The sequence below is a fragment of the Cynocephalus volans genome, chromosome 8 (genome assembly GCF_027409185.1).
Source record: "Cynocephalus volans isolate mCynVol1 chromosome 8, mCynVol1.pri, whole genome shotgun sequence".
Lineage (NCBI taxonomy): Eukaryota > Metazoa > Chordata > Mammalia > Dermoptera > Cynocephalidae > Cynocephalus > Cynocephalus volans.
The window spans coordinates 9,209,091-9,230,146 of NC_084467.1; the positions used below are offsets into that span (position 1 = coordinate 9,209,091).

At 55.9% G+C, this 21,056-nt stretch overlaps 2 protein-coding genes across 4 annotated transcripts; one reads left to right on the plus strand and one right to left on the minus strand.

The window, feature by feature from the left end:
• Positions 1–10,033: 10,033 nt before the first annotated feature.
• On the minus strand, positions 10,034–15,394 carry FBXO2 (F-box protein 2). The gene is made up of 6 exons (XM_063107121.1): positions 15,373–15,394; positions 11,711–12,079; positions 11,177–11,306; positions 11,016–11,111; positions 10,443–10,581; positions 10,034–10,305 (listed from the first exon to the last, which is right to left on the minus strand). Exons 1-6 carry the CDS (start codon positions 15,392–15,394, stop codon positions 10,171–10,173), a joined length of 891 nt encoding a protein of 296 aa, XP_062963191.1. The 3' UTR covers positions 10,034–10,170.
• Positions 15,395–15,836: 442 nt separating this feature from the next.
• FBXO44 (F-box protein 44) lies at positions 15,837–20,867 on the plus strand. 3 transcript variants are annotated; one of them, XM_063105950.1, is made up of 6 exons: positions 15,837–15,869; positions 16,967–17,255; positions 18,442–18,539; positions 18,712–18,807; positions 18,918–19,053; positions 20,152–20,867. In XM_063105950.1, exons 2-6 carry the CDS (start codon positions 16,991–16,993, stop codon positions 20,325–20,327), a joined length of 771 nt encoding a protein of 256 aa, XP_062962020.1. In that variant the 5' UTR covers positions 15,837–15,869; positions 16,967–16,990; the 3' UTR covers positions 20,328–20,867. The 3 variants fall into 3 exon arrangements, with proteins under 3 accessions (XP_062962020.1, XP_062962021.1, XP_062962019.1); XM_063105951.1 differs by lacking the exon at positions 15,837–15,869 and adding an exon at positions 16,094–16,393 and having other exon boundaries at positions 18,442–18,568; XM_063105949.1 differs by lacking the exon at positions 15,837–15,869 and adding an exon at positions 16,094–16,393.
• The last annotated feature ends 189 nt before the right edge of the window (positions 20,868–21,056 follow it).

The following is a 21,056-nucleotide window of genomic DNA, read 5'->3' on the forward strand; positions in this document are numbered from 1 at the left end:
AGAAGAGTCCCCATCCTCAAAGAGGGCTCAGGGATGCCGAGGCAAGGTGGAGAGGAGTCATCTCCCCAAAGCACCCCCAGCTCTGCCACACCCCTCTCCTTTGCTCTCCAACCCCTTTCTCCTGCCTCTTCTTGTTGTTGTTTGGTTGGTTGGTTGGTTTTGTGGCTGGCTGGTAATGGGATGCAAACCCTCGGCCTCGGTGTTACAACACTGCTCTAACAACTGAGCAACCGGCGGCCCCTTCTCCCTCTTTTGACATGCTCCTCCACCTTCCTCAGCTGCCCGTGCCCAGACAAAGTGAAAACAATCCCCTCTTTCTGGACAGCCCCCCAAATATCCCTCCTGAGTCCCTTTTCCACAGGGCCTGAGATCTGGGGACACATAAAGCATGGCCAAGGGGTTGGCCCTGCTGGCCTCTCCCCCAAAGCCCTCTGAGCCACAGGGAGAAGCCCTGGACGCCCCCACTCCCTGTCCTTCACAGGGCCTCTTGCCCTGCACCCCTCTACCATGGAGTAGCCTTCATGCTACTCCGTGTATTAGTACTTAACACTAATAAAATGTAATATTAATTTTGAGCACTGACTGCCAGGGAGTGCCAGGGGCTGCAATGAGTGCTTTGCACAGTGTCCAGTTTCATTCTCATGACCGCCCAGCGAGGTAGGGTCAATCTTCACCCCCATTTGACCAAGGAAGAAGCAAGCTTAGAGAGATCGGAAGCCTTACTCAGAGTCACACAGCCAGGAAGGGACAGAGCTGGCCACTCTGCATCCAGGACTGAGCTGGGGACTTCAGTGCTCCACCACCTCTCAGAATCCCAACTCCTAGTCCCTCTGGCTCCAGAGGTCCCATGTTCCCTGACAGGCAGGGGCCAGGCAGTCCGATCAGGCACCTGAGGACCCCCTAGAAGCCATGTCTCTGCCAGCTCTGCCCACCTACACCTTCATTTCCTCCCTGACCCCAGAGCCTTCCTGATGCCGACCGCCCCCCCCCAGTCTGGGTTCTCCTCCCAGCCCTTTCTCTCCACCCAAAGGAAACAGAGGTGGAGACACCTCCACACACCTCAAACACAGACATCTGACCCCAGAGCCAAGGTGGCAGGACCCAAGAAAAGGCTGACTCTCAAGGGATGCCGTGTCTCTTCCTTCTGCCAACACAGCCTCAGTGTCTCATCCATACCAGGAGAGGTGCAGGGCAGGGATGCATTAAGTGAAAACCTATAAGACAGAACCTGCTGGTGCTCAGTTGTGACCGTGAAACCAGACACTCTTGTTTCCTCTTTCCCTCTTCCTGCTCCTCATCCTTCTTGAACCCTGGGGGCAAATGTCCAAGTGTACGTAGAATGGATCGAATCTCTCTGGTTGGGGTTGGGGTTGTAATATAAAAAGGCAACTGCAATACTATAACATGACTTCGTATGCAGGGAAAAATGAAACAGACACCCAGTGTTTTCACCATCCAGACTAGAGATAATAAAGCTTGGCAAAACGGTCTTGGCCATTGGGGAGATTTCCTACATGAGGTGGGTCAGACTGGGAGGAGGGCATGAGGAGGGTGGGGGGTAACACCAGAGCGAGCAGTGCATCTGTGGGGTGAGCCAGGGAGCTCTTCTCGGCACAGAGCCCACCATCATCCCCGCCCCAAGCCAGACCTCTAGCCCCTGCAGAACCGGAGCCTGGACCAAGCGCAGCACCCTCCTCCCTGCCAGCTCCCTTGGCCCCAGCTCATTAGTCCTACAAACCCTACTCAAATCCAGGGGGAGGGTTTTTCAGCTAAAATAGCTCCATCTCAGGCTAGTTTTTTCCTCTCTTCCCCAGATCATTAGTGAAATTGCAGCCTCTGCAGCTCCCAGGCTGTATGGGGTGAGGCATGCCCCCCCTCCCTGGGGACCCCTGGCCAGGCAGAAGGCCCCAGCCTGGCATCTGGCCTGGGGATGGGCAGGGGGAGCAGATGGAGTGGAAACCAGGAGGGAGGCAGAGAAAGTCCAGAGAGCCCCTCACAGCCTGCCCAGCAGGATGCTATACCCCGCTCAGAGAAAACTGGCAGCAGTCACACGTGGTGTGTGCCAAGCACTATGGTGAGGGCCCATTCACCCATGCCCGGGATCTGGAGAGGTGGGACTCCATGGTAGGCTTTTGATACAGCACCCAATCCCTCTTCTTCAAGCCCCATGGCATCTACCCCTCTCTATGCCATGCAGTTCTCATGGGGTGACCCCACCCCAGGCCTTCCTCATCATGATGCCATCTCTCCTGCCACTGTAACTGGTTCACAGGTGGGTGCATGAACCCATTGGACTTAACGCTGGCAAAACGTAGGCCTGGGGGTGCCCAACCCTTTCCAGAGTGAGCCTGCCTGGGATGAAGCCACAGAGAGCTGAGAGACCAAGAGAAAACCCAAGTTCTGAATATGTCGTTGGAGCCTCTGGATCCATGGTACCTGAAAGAGCACTGAAAGAAACCTATACTGGGCTTCTCTGTTATGTGGACCCTAAAAGTTGCCTTTTGATTAAAACACTTTGTCATTTGTAGCTGACAGAGTGACAACCGATACAAGTATTGTAGTTAACCCATTTTTCGGATCAGGATACTGAGGCCCAGAGAGGTTAAGCTACTTGCTCCAGGTCACACAGCTATGAGTGGGCAGAACCCGTGCTCCAGAGTACAAAGCGCCCAACCCCAACTTGCTCGACCTGGGGTTCCCTGAGAGACCTGAATCTCAAGTTGGCCGGGCCACGGAGGGACAAGGAGAGGCGAACTGTCCTGGTGCCCAGAGAGGCCCAGCCTGCTGGAGGATGCATTGGGAGGGTGGGGGGGCATTTTCAGGAGAACACAGAAGACAGGGACATAAAGGTGATGGGTTGCCATAGTTACCAGTTCACTGCGTGGCCTCAGACAGGCAACCTCACCTCTCTGAGCTTCAGACTGGAAACAAGCTGTCTTACCCCTGGGTGGGCAGGAGGGTGACCTCTTCCTCCCCTCCCCAGAAGACGGACAGAAGCCCCAGGGCTGTCACACGCCCCCCACCAACACACACATTCCACCTGGTCTTAAATGCCTCTCAAAGACCAAATTCAATTTGGTACAACTCCGCCAGCTCTGCAGTGCAGAACTCATCGGACGAGGAGCCTCCTTTTCGGGGAATAATTCATTTTTCCAGTGTTGGAGAGGAGAGTAATTGATCCAGGGGGCTGACGCCGCCCTCCCTCCTTCTCTCCCTCCCCGGGACGGTCTGATTCCAAATGCAGACCTGAGACTGTTAGGTCAAAGTCACAGCAATAAATAGGAGGGGGCTTCTGCTTTAATATATTGGATTATTCCACTCAGTGGTGACGAAAAACAAGATTTAATTCCCCAAGAAACGCCAGCCGAGAAAATCATTTTCTCTGCCTGCTTCCCCCCTTTTTTTTTTTCTTTTTTTCTTTTTTTTCAAAGACATCTTTGTCTTTATGCAGCTTTGAGGGCCTCTCTACACCCTACACGACTGGAGACCTCCCCACATACTGCTCCCCACATCTGGGCTCCTATTCTGTCTTGGAAAAGATTCAGGACCCTGTCCTCTCACCCCCCTTAATCATGGGTCCCTGAGGACAGAGATTTCTATTCAAATCCAGATGCCACCGTGGTGCTTAGTGTGTTGACAAATTATGACAATAAGCTCCAGGAAAAGACCAGACAGTACTACGGCTCCCACAGATGGCACAGGAAGCTAAGAGACGGCCAGGGAAGGAACTCACCCTCCTACTATCCCCCAGGTGAACAGTCCGGTCACCGTCTCCTCTAGCAAGTCTTCCCTGACCTCAGTTCAGGTTAGATGTCCCTCCCCTGGACTCGCAAAATGCAGTGGGCTTTCCTCACAGCCCTTTTACTATCAGACCGTAGTTTCCAGGCTGTGCATTTTGTTTATTTAATGAACTTGTACATAGCACTTTTAATGAGCAGGCCCTGATCTGAGTGTCTTACAAATATTAATTTATTTGACTCTCATAACAGTGTGAGGTAGGCACTAGGATCATCCCCATTTTACAGATGAGGAAACTGAGAAACCAACTGGTTAAATGACTTGGCCAAGGTCACACAGCCAGGGAGGGTCAGAACTGGGAACCCAGGTCTCTCCCCTCCTTTAGTCTGTGAGTTCCCAGGGGAAAAGAATCTTATGGGTTCACTGTTGTATCCCTGGAGCGTAACAAGGTGCCTGGCATACAGAAGGTGCTCAATAAATGCTTGGATACTAAATGCTTTCACATATGAACCACAGGTCAATCCCCGAGGCTGAACCTAAATGTATGATTTGTGGGACACGGTTGTGGCTTCAACTGAACCCTGACGCCCATGGCCCCCACCAAGCTCCATATCCCCTCAGGACTAAAAGCCCCCCATGAGAGTCACATCACCTGGGGAAGCCCCTTGTGTGGGGAGAGGTCCAGCTCTGGAGTGAGACAGATCTCAGCTGAATTCCAGCCTTGCAAAGTCCTCACTTTGTGACTGGGATGAGACTGCACTTCTCTGAGCCTCAGTCTCAGCTCAGTATCAGGAAATGAAATGGGACATAGGTAGGCCCAGAGGATTAAATGAAGCCGTACGTGGAAGGTGCTTTGAACACACCTGGCACGTAGCGAGCACTCTGTAGGTGTGAGGTATCATAGACTGTAAAACTGGACTTTGGGGATACCTTTGCCATGCTCAGAAAATAACGAAGCCTCATCAACCCAAGTACATGAAGCAAACTCTGAGATCTGGATGGGAAGGTGGAGTTTTCTTAATACAAGTAGTGAGATAGGTGAGTTGCCAAGAATTGCAAAGAATTTCACAAATCACACACAATCCATTTACTCCTGGGAGTTATCAAGAGGTGGGAGGGTCTGCAACAGGGACTTACTGGACCAGAAACAGCACGAGATGAGAGTTTCATGCAGCGGCAAGCAAGTACTAAATGCCTCCCATGCGCAGATGGGGAAGGGCACAAGCTTTGGGGCCCCTCGGACCGCAGCCCTGTCCCGGCCAGCTCTGCAGGTGACAGCTCTGTGACCTTGACCAAGAGACCTGCTTCTCCGAGCCTCATCTTCCTCTTCAGTAAATTGGGATAACAAAATGAAGCTTCCCAAAGAGGCCTGCTGGAGGGAGTCGCTGAGACCATGGAGACGGTGGAGGAGATCAGCAGACGTTAGCTCCCCCCGCCTCTCAACGACAGCTGCACTGCAGTGGGCTCGATCCATTCAGCCTCAGCATCGTCTTCAGAGAATCTGGTGGGCACCGGGAACTTCAGGCACATTAGCTCCTCGGAGCATCAAAACAGTTTGGCAGGTGGGGATTGCAGGTACCATTTTGGGGAAAGAAGACAAGGGGCAAAGCCCAGTGAAGCCCAAGTGCTTCTGTTTCCAGATCCTTGCTCCTGACCCTGGACAAGCAGTCTCCCTGATTCCTGGGAACGGAAGGAACAAGCAGAGTGGGGAGGAGGCTGCAGACCCCTGCATGCAGTTTCGTTGATCCAAGGTGACCCCAGAAAGGCAGGGAGGGTCCCAGGCAGCCTGGGATGGACATGGTGAGGTGGTCCAAGGGCCTCAGGAAGCAAATGCCAAATATGTGCAGAGGTTCAGAAACTTCCGTGGAGCCTCGCCCCACGATTGATGAACATCACTTGCGTCGGTGATTCCACGCTCTTCACATCTCCCTGCTTGGCCCCAGCACCCTGTTCATCCAGGCAGTTCTCACTTACATCTAACTGAAATCTTCCCTGCTGCAACATCAACAACCCCATCTCCAGCACTGGCAGACGGCCGCAGCCCTACTCCACCCTGTCTGCAGAGCTGGTGGCGGCTCCCGGCTCAGGGCGGTAATCCTACTGACAATTAATTGGCTTTTGTTGGAGGAGAATGAATACCATCTCATCTTAATCTTCTTCATTATTCTCCTTGTTCAGCAGAGTCAACACAAGATTAGGTTTAATTTATGGGGAAAAAAATAGCAAAGTCATTACTCACCAGGAGATCAGGATTGGATCTGCCTGGGTGTTCTGTGTTCACTGCAGGCGAGGGGCCTCAAGGAAGGCCCAGGGCTCTGCTGGGGGGGGACAAACAGGGGTGGGGGGTGTCTAGGCCCACAGTCCCACTTGAGGCCAGACCCCTGGACACCTCCAGCCCTTCCTGGTCATATAGGACTCAGGCCTGAGAGGACCCAGCCTCTTAAATGTTTCTCAGGAGACTCTGGGGTAAAAGCCCAAAGCCCAGTCCCCCAGAATCCAGATTCAACTCCAAGGAATGGAAAGAGATCCGGCTTTGGATTCAAATTCCAACTTCTGAGCCTCCTTCTCTGCAGAGAACTGGGTAGGACCAGCCCAGCATGGGAACTGCCTTGACAATGCTGACACCTAGTGGTGCTTGTAGGAAGTGGCCCTCCCTTCCTTCCCTCCATGCACAACCAAATAAATATACCTCGTACACAAAAATCCTGGATTACAAGGTAAATTAATTAGAAAGAGGAAGAAGGACTTTTTCCACTAGAGAATTATTAAATAGAGGTAGCCACCAAGAAATTTAATAGAAGATTCATTTTACTTCCCCTGACTCATTAACCAAAATGGCCTAGAAGTACCTAGCACCCCTTCCTTCTGCCAGGGGAATGGCGTGCATAGAACCCTGGAGCCCACATCCTTCTCCAACTCTTTTCACTCTTTCTCACCTTGAAGCCCTTAGCTTCTGCCCCTTCTCTGTCCCCCGGCATGTGCAATTCTTTGATCCTGTATCACAGTGAAGTGGTTAAAACTTAAGCTGGAAATCCAGCTTCAACTACTTACTGCATGACCCTGCGCAAGTTACCCATCTGTATAAATGGAAGTAATAATAGTTTCCACTTTATAAGGTTATTATGATGTATCAATATATATAAAGCTCTTAGAGTAATGGTGAGAATAAAACAAACAAGGTCTCTGATCCCCTGGAATATATGGTCTAGATACAGAAAACATAAACACAAGCAACTAAATAATTGAACGAGATAATTACTAACATGATTAGCAGTATGCCTGACACATAGTAGGTGCTCAATAAATATGGACTGATGTGAAAAGATCTTAGGGAACATGCAGTCCCTGTCTGCTATCTCTGGCTTCAATCGTCCACACTGTCTAGAGAGTGAGTGTCCCCTGCTGGACAGCACACAGGTTTTCCTTAAAGAAAGCTAATCTCCACCTTCCTATAACATTTCTTCTGGGTCCAGTTCTGCCCTCTAGGGCAGGGGACAGTAAAGTTGAGGGTTAAGAGCACGTTCTTTGGAGCCGGATGTGCCTTGATCTGAGTTTGTGCTCTCCGGTGTCATTTGCCAGGAAAGTCTCTTGCCCTCAATCTCCTCATGTGTAGAAGGCGGATGATCACAGCCTCTCCCCCACCCCCCTCTCCGACTGGACTGTAAGTGTGATGGGACAGGCAGTGCTCTGTGCACAGCGAGCCCTGCAGGCCCACCTCATCCAGCAGCACCAGCCTTTGATGGCTCAGAAGCAGCTGTCTCCTCTTCCTGAACCAAATACCATGGTGTATCCAACTGTCCCTCCAGTGACAGGCACAGAGGGACATTGGGTCCGGGGCACACCATTACCCAAGCCCCACAGGTCTCCTCGGTGGCTTCCATGCTCTGGAGAGAGACCACAGCAGCCTCAGGGCAGAGAATCAATCTGGCCTCTGGGCTTCCGGCTCCTTCCTCTGAGAGCAGGCAACTGGCTGGAGGTGGCCTTGCTAGGCTTGCACCCTCCTACCAACCCCACCCCCACCTTCCTGAAGGTCTGCCTCCCCTGTCCATCCATCTGCCTTTGGCTTTGGTTGCTGGCCATATACACTGCAACTCCTGTAGCTGTATCTCCAACCTAGAGCCCCAGACCCCCAGACCTCTTTCCTGAATGCTCCATGGGCACCTCAAACTCAGGGGGGCTCTCCCACCTGCAGCACCTCCCATGTCGTCCCCCCCTCCACATTCTTGCCTTGATATTGAGTCTTCACAGGTCACCCAACCCAGACTCCTGGCTTCTCCCACCCACTGCATGTCACCGTCCAGCCTCATCCCCTAGCTCCAGTGTGGGCTCTGGTCCTCTCTCCATTCATCCCCAGCTGGCTCCCCACATGCCCACCCTTAGTCCCTTGCCCCAAAGCACCACCTCACCTATTCAACATAGGGGCTCATCGGGGTAAGCCTCTTCCTTCACAGCTCCTCATCAAACTGCACCTCCAGGACAAGGCATCCTGCCCTTGTCTGATTGGCAACTCAGGTGGGTGTGGACAGTGCCTTCCCACTGGACTGTGAGAAACCTTAGAAAGGATAGAGGGTACCCTTGGGGCAGGGGCTGTGCCTCCTCTATAGACTGGGAGTTTTCTAAGGCCAAGGTTTTTTCTCCCCTGTCAGACTGAGAATGCCCCCAGAGCGGGGATTAAGCCTCCAACATTAGACTGGAGGGCCCAGGACACTGGACATCCCTTCCAAGGGTGTCCCATCCTCAATATGGCCAGGCTGCTGATTCTCCCTGAGACAGAGTGTCTTATTCAACCCTGTAACTTCAGGGCCCCCACACAGGGTGGGGCCCAGGATTGGGACTCTAGGAATTGTGAATGAATGAATGGATGAAGGAATGAACAATTGCAGGCAGGCCCCAACTTGAGCCCTTCAACCCCACCTGACCAAGCAGGTAGCATCGGGGCTCAAAATGAAAGCAAAGCTGGAGGGTCTTGGTCTCCATTTCAGGAGATGAGGGCAGATGTTTCAAGACTGTAGTGGATTGAATTATGCCCCCCCACACTCACTGAAGCTTGAATTGTGTCCCCCAAGTTTTATGTATTAGAAACTTAGCCCCCACTGTGAGTGTTAAGAGGGTGGGAAATCCTATTATGAGTAATTGAAAGGTGGAGCTTTGAAGAGGTGACTGGATTGTAGGACCGTGCGGTAGTGAATGGATTAAAAATGGTGGTCAGGGGCGTGGTTCTGAGGGCTTTAAAAGAAGAGAGTCTGTCTCTCTCTGCTTCCACCATCTTGCAATGTGAGACCCCTGGGTCTCTGTCGCTACCACCAGATGGACTTTGGACTTCCCAGCCTCAGAAACTGTAAGTAATAAATTTCATTTTTCTTTATAAGTCACCCAGTCTCAGATGTTCCATTATAAGCAACATAAATGGACTAATACAAAGACCTTCAACAGCCCCCAAGACCAGCAGCTGAGAGTCCTAGGGAGAGGCTGGCTTTGAGAGCTGCTGGGGAGGCCAGAGAGTGTAGTCCCCTTGCCCCACCCCTCCCCCAAACCAGGCCCAGGGGCCAGCCTCTGGTCAGGGCTTGGAAAGTGACCGAGACTAGATGCTAATGACTCTTGTCCAGTCCAACACCAGGCCAGGGAGGACAGCATGAAGTGGGCATGAACTGAAGAGGGACACCAAAGCGACCCTTTCTGTATTCCCCCAGTCCCCACCTCCTCATGCCCCACCAGGGCACTGACGTCCACCCCTGGGCCCAGGAGAACTGGTAGCCTACACCTGGTGCCACGGCAACCACCACCTCCTGCCTTCAGAAAGGGACGGGAGGGGGGAGGGGGGACAGCAATGCCTAGGATAATCATTTGACCAAGGGAGACCTGGAGGGCAGCCCCCACAAACACCCTGTTCTGGCCTCTGGGCAGCTTGGGTGTCAGTCAGGCGCCAGGCCCAGCTCGCCCCTCCTGGGCCTCACAATCGCAGCCTTTGTCCAGCCCTGCCGGTCCAAGCCCTGCCGGCTCCATGCTGGCCCAAGAGCCCTGGAAACCCGAGCAACTGGAGCCCCACCAAGTATTTTTCCAGGCTGGACCAGGGCCCTCAGGAGATACAAAAGGATGGGAAGAGAAAGGTGCTCATCCGTTTGTTCATTCATTCCTTCCTCAGACAAATAACGTTTATTGAGCGCCCACGTTGCAGCAGGCACTGTGCTAGGTGCAGGGGATTCAGCAGTGGGCCCAGCCCAGGCCCACACCCTCACTGATCTTACATTCTAGAAGATGCAAACATATGCAAATGTATGCCAACAAAACCCCTCTCTCCCCAAGTGGGGGCTGGGCTTGGAGCAAGGGCAGGAGTAGGGTGCCTGGGGAAGGTGAGGATGCTACAAACTAAGTTAAGGCTTATCTGCCCCTCCAGGGCAGTTGGGGGACGATGGAGTGGGGCGGGGGTGTCACTCAGGGCTCCACACACACGCTGCTGTTGGTCACCCGGGCCCCAAACCAGCCCTTCCAGTAGACAGAGTCCTGCCCCCCGTGCTCGAAGCGGACGAAGCGGACGCCTGGCCCGTAGTCGGTGAAGGTGTGGGCGATCTGGGGGTGGGGACGGGAGGCAGAGTCAGCCTCAGGGGTCCTGTTTCCTCCCCCTGCCACCCTCCACCCCAGCCCAGCCCCGCCCCCTCCCCTCGCGCCCAGGCCCCACCCCGCCGCCCCGGCCCCTCCAAGCTCACCTCGATCCAGCCCCCGTCGTCGTTGTCTTGGGGCACTGCCACCTGGCCGGTGTTGAACTCGGCCAGCACGTCCTCGTGCTCCGACAGCAGCTTCACGGTGAGCTCGTACAGGCAGCCGGCGTCTCTGCGGCCCGAGTACCTGCGGGAGGAAGCGCCGGGCTCGGCCTCAGCCCTGCGGGGCGCCCCCTAGGGGCCGGGCCTTCCACAAACGTTGTCATTCACGCCCACATCCCTGCCAGTGTCCCATTTTACAGAAAAGAAAACCGAGGCCAGAGAGAAAGTGAGTTGCCCAAGATCCAAATACAAGGACTAAACCCCAGGTCAGCCAGACCCAAACTTGGGGCCAAAAGCCAGCCCACAGAAACACGTTTTGTTTGGACTGCAGACTGATTTAAACACACACGCACACACGCTAACATTTAAGACTCAGGAGGGGAGGTGGATTTCCACCTTCTCCAGAAATCTGGGAGGCTGTCAACCCTTGCAGACCTATGGCCCGCGTGGCCACAGCCACTAGACCGGGGAGGCAGCACCCCACGTCCCACCCCACCCCCTCACGCCGCACGCTCGCACCAGTCCTTCACCACGATGGCCGGCTGAGTCGTGTCCAGCAGCTCCTCCCAGTAGCCCTCGGCCTGCAGGTCGATGACCTGCGCTTTGCGACACCACCTGGGAGAAGTGGAGTCAGGACGGTGCGGACGCCCCCCTCCCGCCTCCACACCCCTTCTCCTTACTCGAAGGAGGAGGCGAAGAACTTCTTGACGCTCTCATCGTGGGTGAATTCGGCCCCACAGTCTCCAGGCAACTCCTCCACCCTCCAGCCGTCCCCGCCGTGCTCCACGTCGCACCAGCCCTCCAAGTCCTCTGTAGGGACACGACAGCCCCACCCTGGTCACCCAGTCCCCTACCGAGGCTGTGACAGGGTTCGCTCTTGCCACGACAGTGGGGGCAGGGCGAACGTGGTACTCTTAATGGTGTTGGGTGGGCAGGTGATGGTGGGGTGGAAGGGTGGGCACTTGATTCTCCCGCCGGGGGGGTTGTCCACGTGGCCCGTCCTGCCCCAGGTCACTCAGGGTAGGAGGACCCGGGAAAGAGACCCCCAGGGAGCAGGCGGCCGGCGAGATACAGAAATAGACTATTTATTGGGGCTACCCTGAGATGGGCACTGAGCCAAGCGCTTGATCTCATTGAACCCTCGAAGCAGGCTGGCACTGTCAGGGCCCATTTTCCAGAAGAGGACGCTGAGACCCCCGGCGCGGGCCACCCACCTTGGCCGCATGGGTTGCGGAGCAGGTTGCGCCGCCACTTGCTCAGGAAGTAAAACTGCTGCCAGTGGTCGCGCTCGTCCTCGGCGCCGCCCTCGGGCACCAGCCCCTCCTGCTGGCACTTGAGCAGCCACAGGGGGGCGCCGTCCACCAGCTCCTTCCAGCGCAGGCACACCAGGCGGCAGGCCTGCACCAGCTCGGCGGCCGGCAGCTCGGCCAGCACGCGCAGCAGCAGCGGCTCGGGCAGCTCGGCCAGGTGCGCCGCCTCCTCCCCCTCCGCCGCCGCCTCGGGCCGCTCTTCCGTGGCGCCCGCCTCCGGGCTCTCCTCCGGCTGCTCCTCCGGGCTCGCCTCCTCGGGCTGGCCCACGATCTCTGCCGGCAGGGTGGGGGTGGGCGTGGGCGTGGGGGAGGGAGGGGGTGACTCCCCCAAATTGTCCCCCTCCACGCCCAGAGCCACAGCATGCCCGGTATCCGCCCCCCACCCACCCTCCGACAATCCACAGCTGGGCCGAAGATTCTGTGCCTTGAAACTGGGGCCCAGGAGGGAAGCCCAATGGGGCAGGGGACACGGATCAGCCGCTAAGTCCGAAGAGTTGCCCCAGGGTCCTGTTTCCCCTGCACGGCCAGTAACAGAAACGATGACATTGTTATTGTTAATGGCATCCATCTACAGCAGTCCCAACTCCCTTAAGTCCTACATCCAACTCCATTAATCCTCCCAGCTACCCTCTGAGATCCTTGATCCCTTCACCTCCTCAAGAAGCCTTCCAGGATTTCCCCCCGTTCATCCTCTCACAGCCCAAGTTCTCAGGCGGCCTAGCTTGTGTGCTGGGAGGTGATAAGGGCCTTTCTCCCGACTCGACTGCGCCTCATGAGGGCCGGAACCAGGTCTGAGAAACGCACTGCTTCATCTCCAGCCCTGGCATCTGGCACCACCTGCCTGGTGGCTCTCAGGAGGCGGGGTTTATTGGGCACTTAGCAAGTGTTACGCATTATTCTAAGCGTTTCAATCTCCTTTACTCTCAAAATCCTCACACCATCTCTTCAACGTGGCTCCTATTGCTCTTCCTATTTCACTACTGCGGAAACTGAGGCATAGAGAGGTCAGATGGCCCAGGATCACACTGCTTATAAGCGGTGGGAGCCTGGATTTAAACCCAGACAGTCTGGCTCCAGAGCCACCTTTAACCACCACAGCCTCGATAAAATAATTCTTTGAATTATTAGGCACTGTCATGATTTTGATTTTGCAGATGAAAATGCTCAGGCTCAGAGATGAAGTGACTTGCCAAAAGTCACACTGCTGGTATTTAGGGAAGGAGTCAGGGGACCTAAGCCAGGGGAAGAGAAAACAGATTGGAGACCCAGCTATCCCCAGCCAGCAGCCACCGTTGTGTGATTTTGGGATGGCAAGGGGCTCATTAAAAAACACCTGGTATATCAAACAAGATACAATGGATGCTTGGGAAAGAATGGTTTCTTCACCCCTTCTTTTCTTCCCCCCCCCCCTTAAAAGATGACTGGTAAGGGGATCTTAACCCTTGACTTGGTGTTGTCAGCACCACGCTCTCCCAAGTGAGCTAACCAGCCATCCCTATATAGGGATCCGAACCCGTGGCCTTGGTGTTATCAACACCACACTCTCCCAAGTGAGCCAACCGGCCATCCCTATATAGGGATCCGAACCCGTGGCCTTGGTGTTATCAACACCACACTCTCCCAAGTAAACCATGGGCCGGCCCTTTTCACCCCTTCTTTTCCCATCCCTGGCTCTCAGTTTCCTCATCTATGAAATGGGGGTAATCATAATGCCGAGTCAACAGACAATGATGATGTTGAAACCCCCTGAAGGGGCAAGGGTATTCTAATTGTAAGGAGGTGGGCAGATGTCAGCATCTCGGGCTGGACTGTCTCGTGGATCCCAGCTGGCTTCAGCTGGTCCATAGAAGCCTTGAGTAAGCAGATACTGAGTAGCCAGTGTCTCTGGAGGACGGGGAGCCAGTGAGGAGGAGCCAGGGCCACTCTGGGTGATGCAGGAAGCCGGTGCTCTCAGACCTAGGATGGGGAGTTCCTGAGGACTGGGCCCTGAAAAGCCAGGATGGCGGTGGAAACAGGCCAGGCACTGGGAGATGGGACAGGTGGCAGGGCCTAGTCCCAAGCCTGGGGGTTGTCAGGACCCAGGCCTGCCAGCCCTTAACCTCCTCACATGCGGCACCTGCCCCGCCCCACCCCCACACACACTCAGACCCTTGAGAGGTGGATCAGGGTTTCCCAATTTCTCAGAGCCCAGAGCACGCAGTGAGGCCTCAGTGAATCTTACCAAGTGAATCTTATTGAACACAACAATTTCTCTTCATTATTAGGAATTTTTTTTTTTGCCACATCTTTGTGATGTGGGGCTTTACCTCTTCCCTATTGTCAAAGAGGAACAGGCCCAGAGAGGCTTAGTGGCTTCTCCCACGTCACACCACAGAACAGCAGGAAGGCAGGGGAAAAAGCCAGGCCCATCCTACTCCCCACAGCTCTCAGGGGAGCTGGGCCCATGTCCTTACCTCTCCACCCCTCCTCCCGCCCTGCCCTGGCTCCGGCTCCAACGGACACCTGATGCTCCCCGAAAGGTGCACCTCGCCCAGTCCCCTCTCCTGGCCCCTGGGCCTGGCACTTGAAGCCCCAGATCCGATTACGGCCCCCCACCCCCTCTCTTGCACACAACTCCCCACATTGTTGCTGTCGGAAAGTTATCTGGCCCCTGGAAGCTACCTCCAAGGCTAATTCACTCACCTGGACTGGGCCCCAGAGTCCAGGGAATACCTGGGTCCTGGGAAAAAGCAGGAGCAGATTCTGGGGCCCTCTAAGGGGTGCGGCAAGGGGGCCTCGGATAGGAAGCGGGTGCTGCAGGAGCTGGGGTTGTCAGGCCGGGAGAGGGGCGCTTGGCTACCTGAGCGTTATCTGTTTCCCACCACCTCCCCCAAGCAATGACCACCCTCAGCTGCGCCTGGCGAGGAAGGTGTGAGGGCAGCCTGCAGGCAGGACTTTCTCACCCTGACTCAGCAGGCAACCCTACAGGCCCAGGAGGTGGAGGGATTGGGGGGAGGGTGGTCCCTGGTGCCAGAGAAGATGACAGGGCAGTCTCAGAGGACCCTGAGCACCAGCAGGAGCTGCCCCCAACTCTCCCTCACTACTGGCCTAGTCGCCACTGGGCATCCTGCCACCCAGGTGAAGAGCAGCCCCTCCAGATGAAAGAACCCAGGAGAAAGGCTGAGACAGGTGGGCAGAAGCCGGTAACCCCAAGAAACCCACGGGATTCACGCAGCTCAAGGGCCCGAGCTGGCAAATAGAAGAAGCTGCTTTAAGAAGAAGGCTGCAGCCTCCACCCCAGCCCGTCCCAGCCCCGGGCCGGCAGACCCTCGGGAGTCCTCCAGCGCTATTCCCTGGGTAGGTGGGACCCAGGAGTCCTCCTTCCCCGCCTGTCGCCGAGAGGCCTCCGGCCAGACCGAGAGAGAAAGACGCTCTTTCGAGATTGTCTCAAGGGCCCTGCTTGCGTGAAAGCTGGCCGCGGGGTCTCAGGGTCCCGCTGGCTCTGATGACCCTCGTGGGGCCCTCGCCCGCCTGCCTTGGTCTCCCCTCCCAGGCTGGAGCCAGAGGGTCCGGGCGGCGGCGGCTACCTGGGTCACCGTCTCCGTCCATCTCTGCCGAGGGCGGTCGCGAGCGGAGGAGCCGGGGCGCTGCGGGGGCCCGGGTCCCGCGACGGCGGCGAGTCCGGGCGCTGCCGGCGTCTGGGCCGGTCGGGATGGCCGCGCCTCTTAAAGGCCCCCGCCCCGCCCCGCCTCTGGCCCCGCGCCCGGCCGCCCCGCAGTCCCCGCCGTCGGCCCGAGGCCCGAGGCCGCCGCTTCCCGGGGAAGGTCAGGAGCCGGGTCCTCCTCATCGGGGGGGTCCGATTTGGGGCGACTCTCAGCTCCTGGGACGGCTGCTGGGAGGAGGCGGCGAGAGGGGCAGGGACAGTCTGGGTGACACGGAGGGTGCGGAGCTGGGGGTGGGAGGCTCCTTCCGGCACGCCCCCCCACCCCCAGGTCATTTTCCTACGACGCAGTGGGGGGCGCGTCCCCCCGCGTCTCCAGGCCCCGGCGGCCCAGCTGGATGGCGCCGCGGCGGCCGAGCGCAGGTGACCGGCGGCGGGAAGCGCGGGGCGCTCCGGGGCGCGGGCGGGCGGGCTCCGCGCTTCCCCGGCGCGCCGCAGTGCGCCGAGCGGGGCCGAGCGGGGCCGAGCGGGGCCGAGCGGGGCCGAGCCGGGCCGAGCGGGGCCGAGCCGGGCCGAGCCGGGCCGAGCCGGGCCCAGGCCGCGGGGCTTGCCCGGGCTGTGCTTGCGCGGCCGCGGGAGGCAGCGCGGGACGAAACCGGGCCTGGGGTCGCCAGCGAGGCGCAGGGGTCCGGGCGCCGGCTTTTGGGGGCACTTTGAAGCCTCGGCGAGGGATGGGAGGCCCCAGGCGCGCCGGATAACCGGGGTCGGAGCCCAGCCACGGCAGGGGGTGGGGAGATAGCAGGGCCTCCCCCATCCCCACCCCGTCGCCAGTTCCAGCCAGGCCCATCATGTCCTCTGTGATCTTGAGAAAGCCGCTTGAGCAACTTGGACCTCCGTGAGAGACAGTGACAATTGTCTCCCCCTCACCTTTTTTTTCCGGCTGGCCGGTGCGGCTCATGGCGATTTGAGGATGGGAGGGAGGTTGGAGAAGGCACAGAGCCGCCTGGGGTGCTCTGCGGGGCTGCGTGCTATTTCCCCTGCAAAGGCTGTCTGGGGCTGGCCGGTTGTGCAGTGGGTTAGAGCACGATGTTGGTAACACCAAGGTCAAGGGTTCGGATCCCCTTACTGGCCAGGCCAAAAAAAGAAAAAAAAAAAAAAAAAAAAAAAAGGCTGGACCTAGAATCAGAGAAGACCCGGGCTCCCTCCCCGCTCTCCCTCTGTCGGTGTGACCTGGGGCTCCTTCCCTAGGCCTCCTTAGAGGCTGTTGTGAGATGCCAGTGAAACAATCAGAGCTGGCCTTTTATTGAGCATCTGCTGCACCCCAAGCTTCTTATACCATCTCAGTGATACCTGCAGGTCAGTACTATTCCTGGCCTCATTTACAGAGGAGGAAACTGAGGCTGGGAGAGGCACAGTGACTCTCGTGAGATAGTAAATGGCAGAGCTGGGACAGGAACCTCCTCCGCCACCAGGTGCTGCAGATACACCAGCTCTGTAGCTTAGCTTTCCAATAACCACAGGAGGGTGACCAGACACCACGAGCCATGGCTGTGGGGAACATCAACGAGCTGCCTGAGAACATCCTGCTGGAGCTGTTCACGCACGTGCCCGCACGCCAGCTGCTGCTGCGCTGCCGCCTGGTCTGCAGCCTCTGGCGAGACCTCATTGACCTGGTGACCCTCTGGAAGCGCAAGTGCCTGCGTGAGGGCTTCATCACCGAGGACTGGGACCAGCCTGTGGCCGACTGGAAGATTTTCTACTTCCTACGTAGCCTCCACAGGAACCTGCTGCACAACCCATGTGCTGAAGGTGGGGTACACAGGGTCTGGCATACCCGCAACACACGTACTGTCATGGTACTAGCTAACGTTTATTGAGCACTTACTATGAGCTTGTCTTTGTGTGGTTTAACTCCTTAGTCCTCTCACAATAACCCTGAGAGGTAGGTACTGTTAATGCACCTATTTTTCAGATGGGCAAAGTGAGGCCAAGAGTGGTGTTTCTTATTCCACTCTTAAGATTACTTCCCCAGTGACCTTTCCTAAGAAAGGGAATGTTGGCCATGGACTAATTACACCCAAGACATAAGACCAGAAAGTCAAAGCCACATTTTACTGGCCTACTTCCCAGATTCTAAGGCTAGGCCTACTGGGACTGTCCCAGAGGGCAAAGGGGGTTTCAGTTGTGGAAGAAGGGGAGATCCAGCCTTCTTTCCAGCATTTTACAACAGGTGAAACAAGGCTTCTATACCCCTTTTCCCTTGCTATGTTGTAACGTGTCAGGTGGACACTGGGATGGGATGGGAACCTTGTTCTCCATTACATGGCTAATTTCTGAAGCAAAATGATGACAAAGCAACTTCTCCAAGCTGTCCAGAGCTTTTAATGACTGCCTCAGTTGACTCCCCAACAGCCATGTTCTTGAACAACATTTGGCAAACTATTGTCCATGAGCCACATCTGGCCAAGGAGTTAAGAATAATTTTTACATTTTCAAAGGGTTATAAAAAAAGAAACAAGAAAAAAAAAAAAAAAACTATGCGATAGAGACAGTATGTGGCCCACAAAATTTTAAATATTTTTGCACTTTGCAGAAAAAGCTTCCCAGCCCCTGTTCTTGACCCAAATTTACAGAGGGAAAAAACAAGGCTCAGAGAGGGAAAGCAACTTGCCTAAGGTCACAGAGACCAGAAGTGGTAGAGCTGGGGCTAGACCCAGGTCTGTCTGGCCCATGTCAGAGCATTCCACGTCACAAAAAGAGTCTGGACATTAAGCTCTTCACGTGTCTCAGGATTCCCGGTGGAAATCATTTACCTGTGCCTGGGACTCAGGAAGCACCTAACACAAGGTGGACCCTGTTGATCTGCAGTGTCCCACAGCAGGGGGCTTGAGGGCAACTGCTGAGACCCAGGGAGGAGAGTGGGGAGGAAGGGGTGCTTCGGAGACAGTGACCACTGAGGGGCTTCCCTTCAGTGTGAACTCTGCTTTCCCACCAGAGGGGTTTGAGTTCTGGAGCCTGGATGTGAACGGAGGTGATGAGTGGAAGGTGGAAGATCTTTCTAGAGACCAGAGGAAGGAATTCCCCAATGACCAGGTCAAGAAATACTTCGTGACTTCTTATTAGTAAGATCCAGGGGTCTCAGGGTGGGTGAAAGCCCAAGTCATTTCACCCTGGGGTCTCTCCCACCCCAGGGAGGGGCAGTCCTAGCCCCCCAGGGTGCTGGTGGTGAGCCCCAGCCCCTCCCACCCCCTCCACCCATCCCCAGCACCTGCCTCAAGTCCCAGGTGGTGGACCTCAAGGCCGAAGGGTATTGGGAGGAACTGATGGACACCACACGGCCGGACATCGAGGTCAAGGACTGGTGAGTGCCTGGGGCGAGGGTCTGGGGTGGGGAGCCTGCCACTCAGGCGCCCCACCCCCACCCTGCCCCCCCATCTCCGAGGCCCTCATGGGCCCTCCCTCTGCCTGCAGGTTCGCAGCCAGGCCGGATTGCGGGTCCAAGTACCAGCTGTGCGTTCAGCTGCTGTCGTCGGCGCATGCACCTCTGGGGACCTTCCAGCCAGATCCAGCGATGATCCAGCAGAAGAGCGACGCCAAGTGGAGAGAGGTGCGTGGGCCCAGGAGGGTCAGGGCAGACTGCGCGAGCGAGCTGAGACCGCGGTCAGCCAGGCCTGGGCTCAGGTGCAAGGTCTGCTATTTCTCACCTGCGTTTCCGCTGCTCTGAGCTTCATTTGCTGCATCTGTAAAATGGGAATAATAGCGCTTCCCTCATAGAGTTCTGAAGTCAGTGAAATGATGCTGGTACAGCCAGGTACCAAAAATGTTCATAAAGACTGACCATTACTAATTACTAATATTAATTATTACTGTTATCCAGACCAGGGTCAGCAAATTTTTTTTAAAGGCCAGATACATTGGGCTGGTCAGTTAGCTCAGTTAGAGTGTGGTGTTATAACACCAAGGTCAGGGGTTCAGATCCCCATTCTGGCCTGCTGCCAAAAAAAAATAATAATAATAAGAGACCTGATACAAATATTATTTTAGGGTTCGCAGGCCATACCGTGTCTGTCACAACTACTCAACTCTTCAGCACTGCTGCTGTTGTGTGAAAGCAGCTTTAGACAGCAAATCAACATGGCTGTGTTCCAATAAAAGTTTATTTACAAAAACAGTCAGTGGGCCCGCAGGCCACAGCTTGCCCACTCTTGTTCTAGACCAGCACAGTCCAATAGAACTTTCTGCAGTGATAAAAGTGGTCTGCATCTGCACTGCCTAGTACGGTAGCCAGTAGCTCCGTATGACTATGGAACACTTAGTAAGAGTTCCTAGGGCAACTAACTGAATTGTTTGTTTTACCTCATTTTAATTAATTTGAACTTAAATAGCCACATGTGCCCAGTGATGACCATATCGGGCCTTCTTTGGCAGTTTGCAGTTTCTTTCAGATCCTTTGAGCCACGTGATAATCCTGTGGAGTGGACCGGGCAGGATTTTGCTCCATTTTACAGATGAGGAAAGCGAGGCACAGAGAGGGGAGGTGGTCTGCCCAAAATCACAGAGCTAGGACTAGAACTCCATTCTGCTCACTCCTAGTCCAGCTCTAAGAATTCAGCCCCTTCCTTTCTCCCCCGCCACTCAGGCAGTGCTGCCTTCGGGGTCAGCTCCCTTGACCTCTCTCCCCCTCTGCTTCCCCACCACCTCCCAGGTCTCTCACACGTTCTCCAACTACCCACCCGGCGTCCGCCACATCTGGTTTCAGCACGGCGGCGTGGACACTCACTACTGGGCCGGCTGGTACGGCCCGAGGGTCACCAACAGCAGCATCACCATCGGGCCCCCACTGCCCTGACACACCCTGAGCCCCCATTCACAGAACCCTAACTGGTAAATTGCTGTCAGAGAAGGGCTGGGCTTTGGGAAAGGGAGGTGGAGGCCAGGCACCCCCAGACCTCTTAGTTCACTTTTGGCCCCAGTTGCCTCTTCTTTGTGGAGCCCCTGAGCTTGGGCAGCCATCACATTCTGTGGAAGGCCAGCTCTCCACCTGAGATCTCAACCTCACACATGGCAGGGGTGGCTTGTGTGAGCCCTTTTAAGAGATGGAGCATTTGAGGTCAAGGAGGTGTGGAATGTTCCCCCAGGCTCCTTCTAGAGTGGGTCACCAAGCTCAGATACCAGCCTAGATCTGTGTCTTTACCTTCCCTTCCTGGGACCTTTCTCCCTGTGTTTTTTGGGGGCCCTCAGGGCAGGTACAGGCAAGACATCTGGCAAGCCTGTGGCTGCCTGGGATAGTGAAGGTGCTGGGAGGTGACCCTGTAACTCTGGGAAGATCTGGGAAGTAGGAGGGACCTGCTGGCCCATCCTCTAGCCCCATTCTGTGGCTCCTAATCTCTCTCTCTGCCTAATCAGAAGAGTTGATCCAGGCCTGGTATCAGATGGGCAGGCCCAGGGTAGGGTGGGGTTGGGTCCAGGCCGAGTGGGGACTGTCCTTATTGTAAATGAAGGCCCCAACCAGATGTGTGCTAGGTGGGGACAAGGTCTCCCCAGAGGACCCAGGGAATCCTGTGCAGGGTGACTCAGGGTAGAGGGGCCGGGATTGGGGCCTGATTCTAA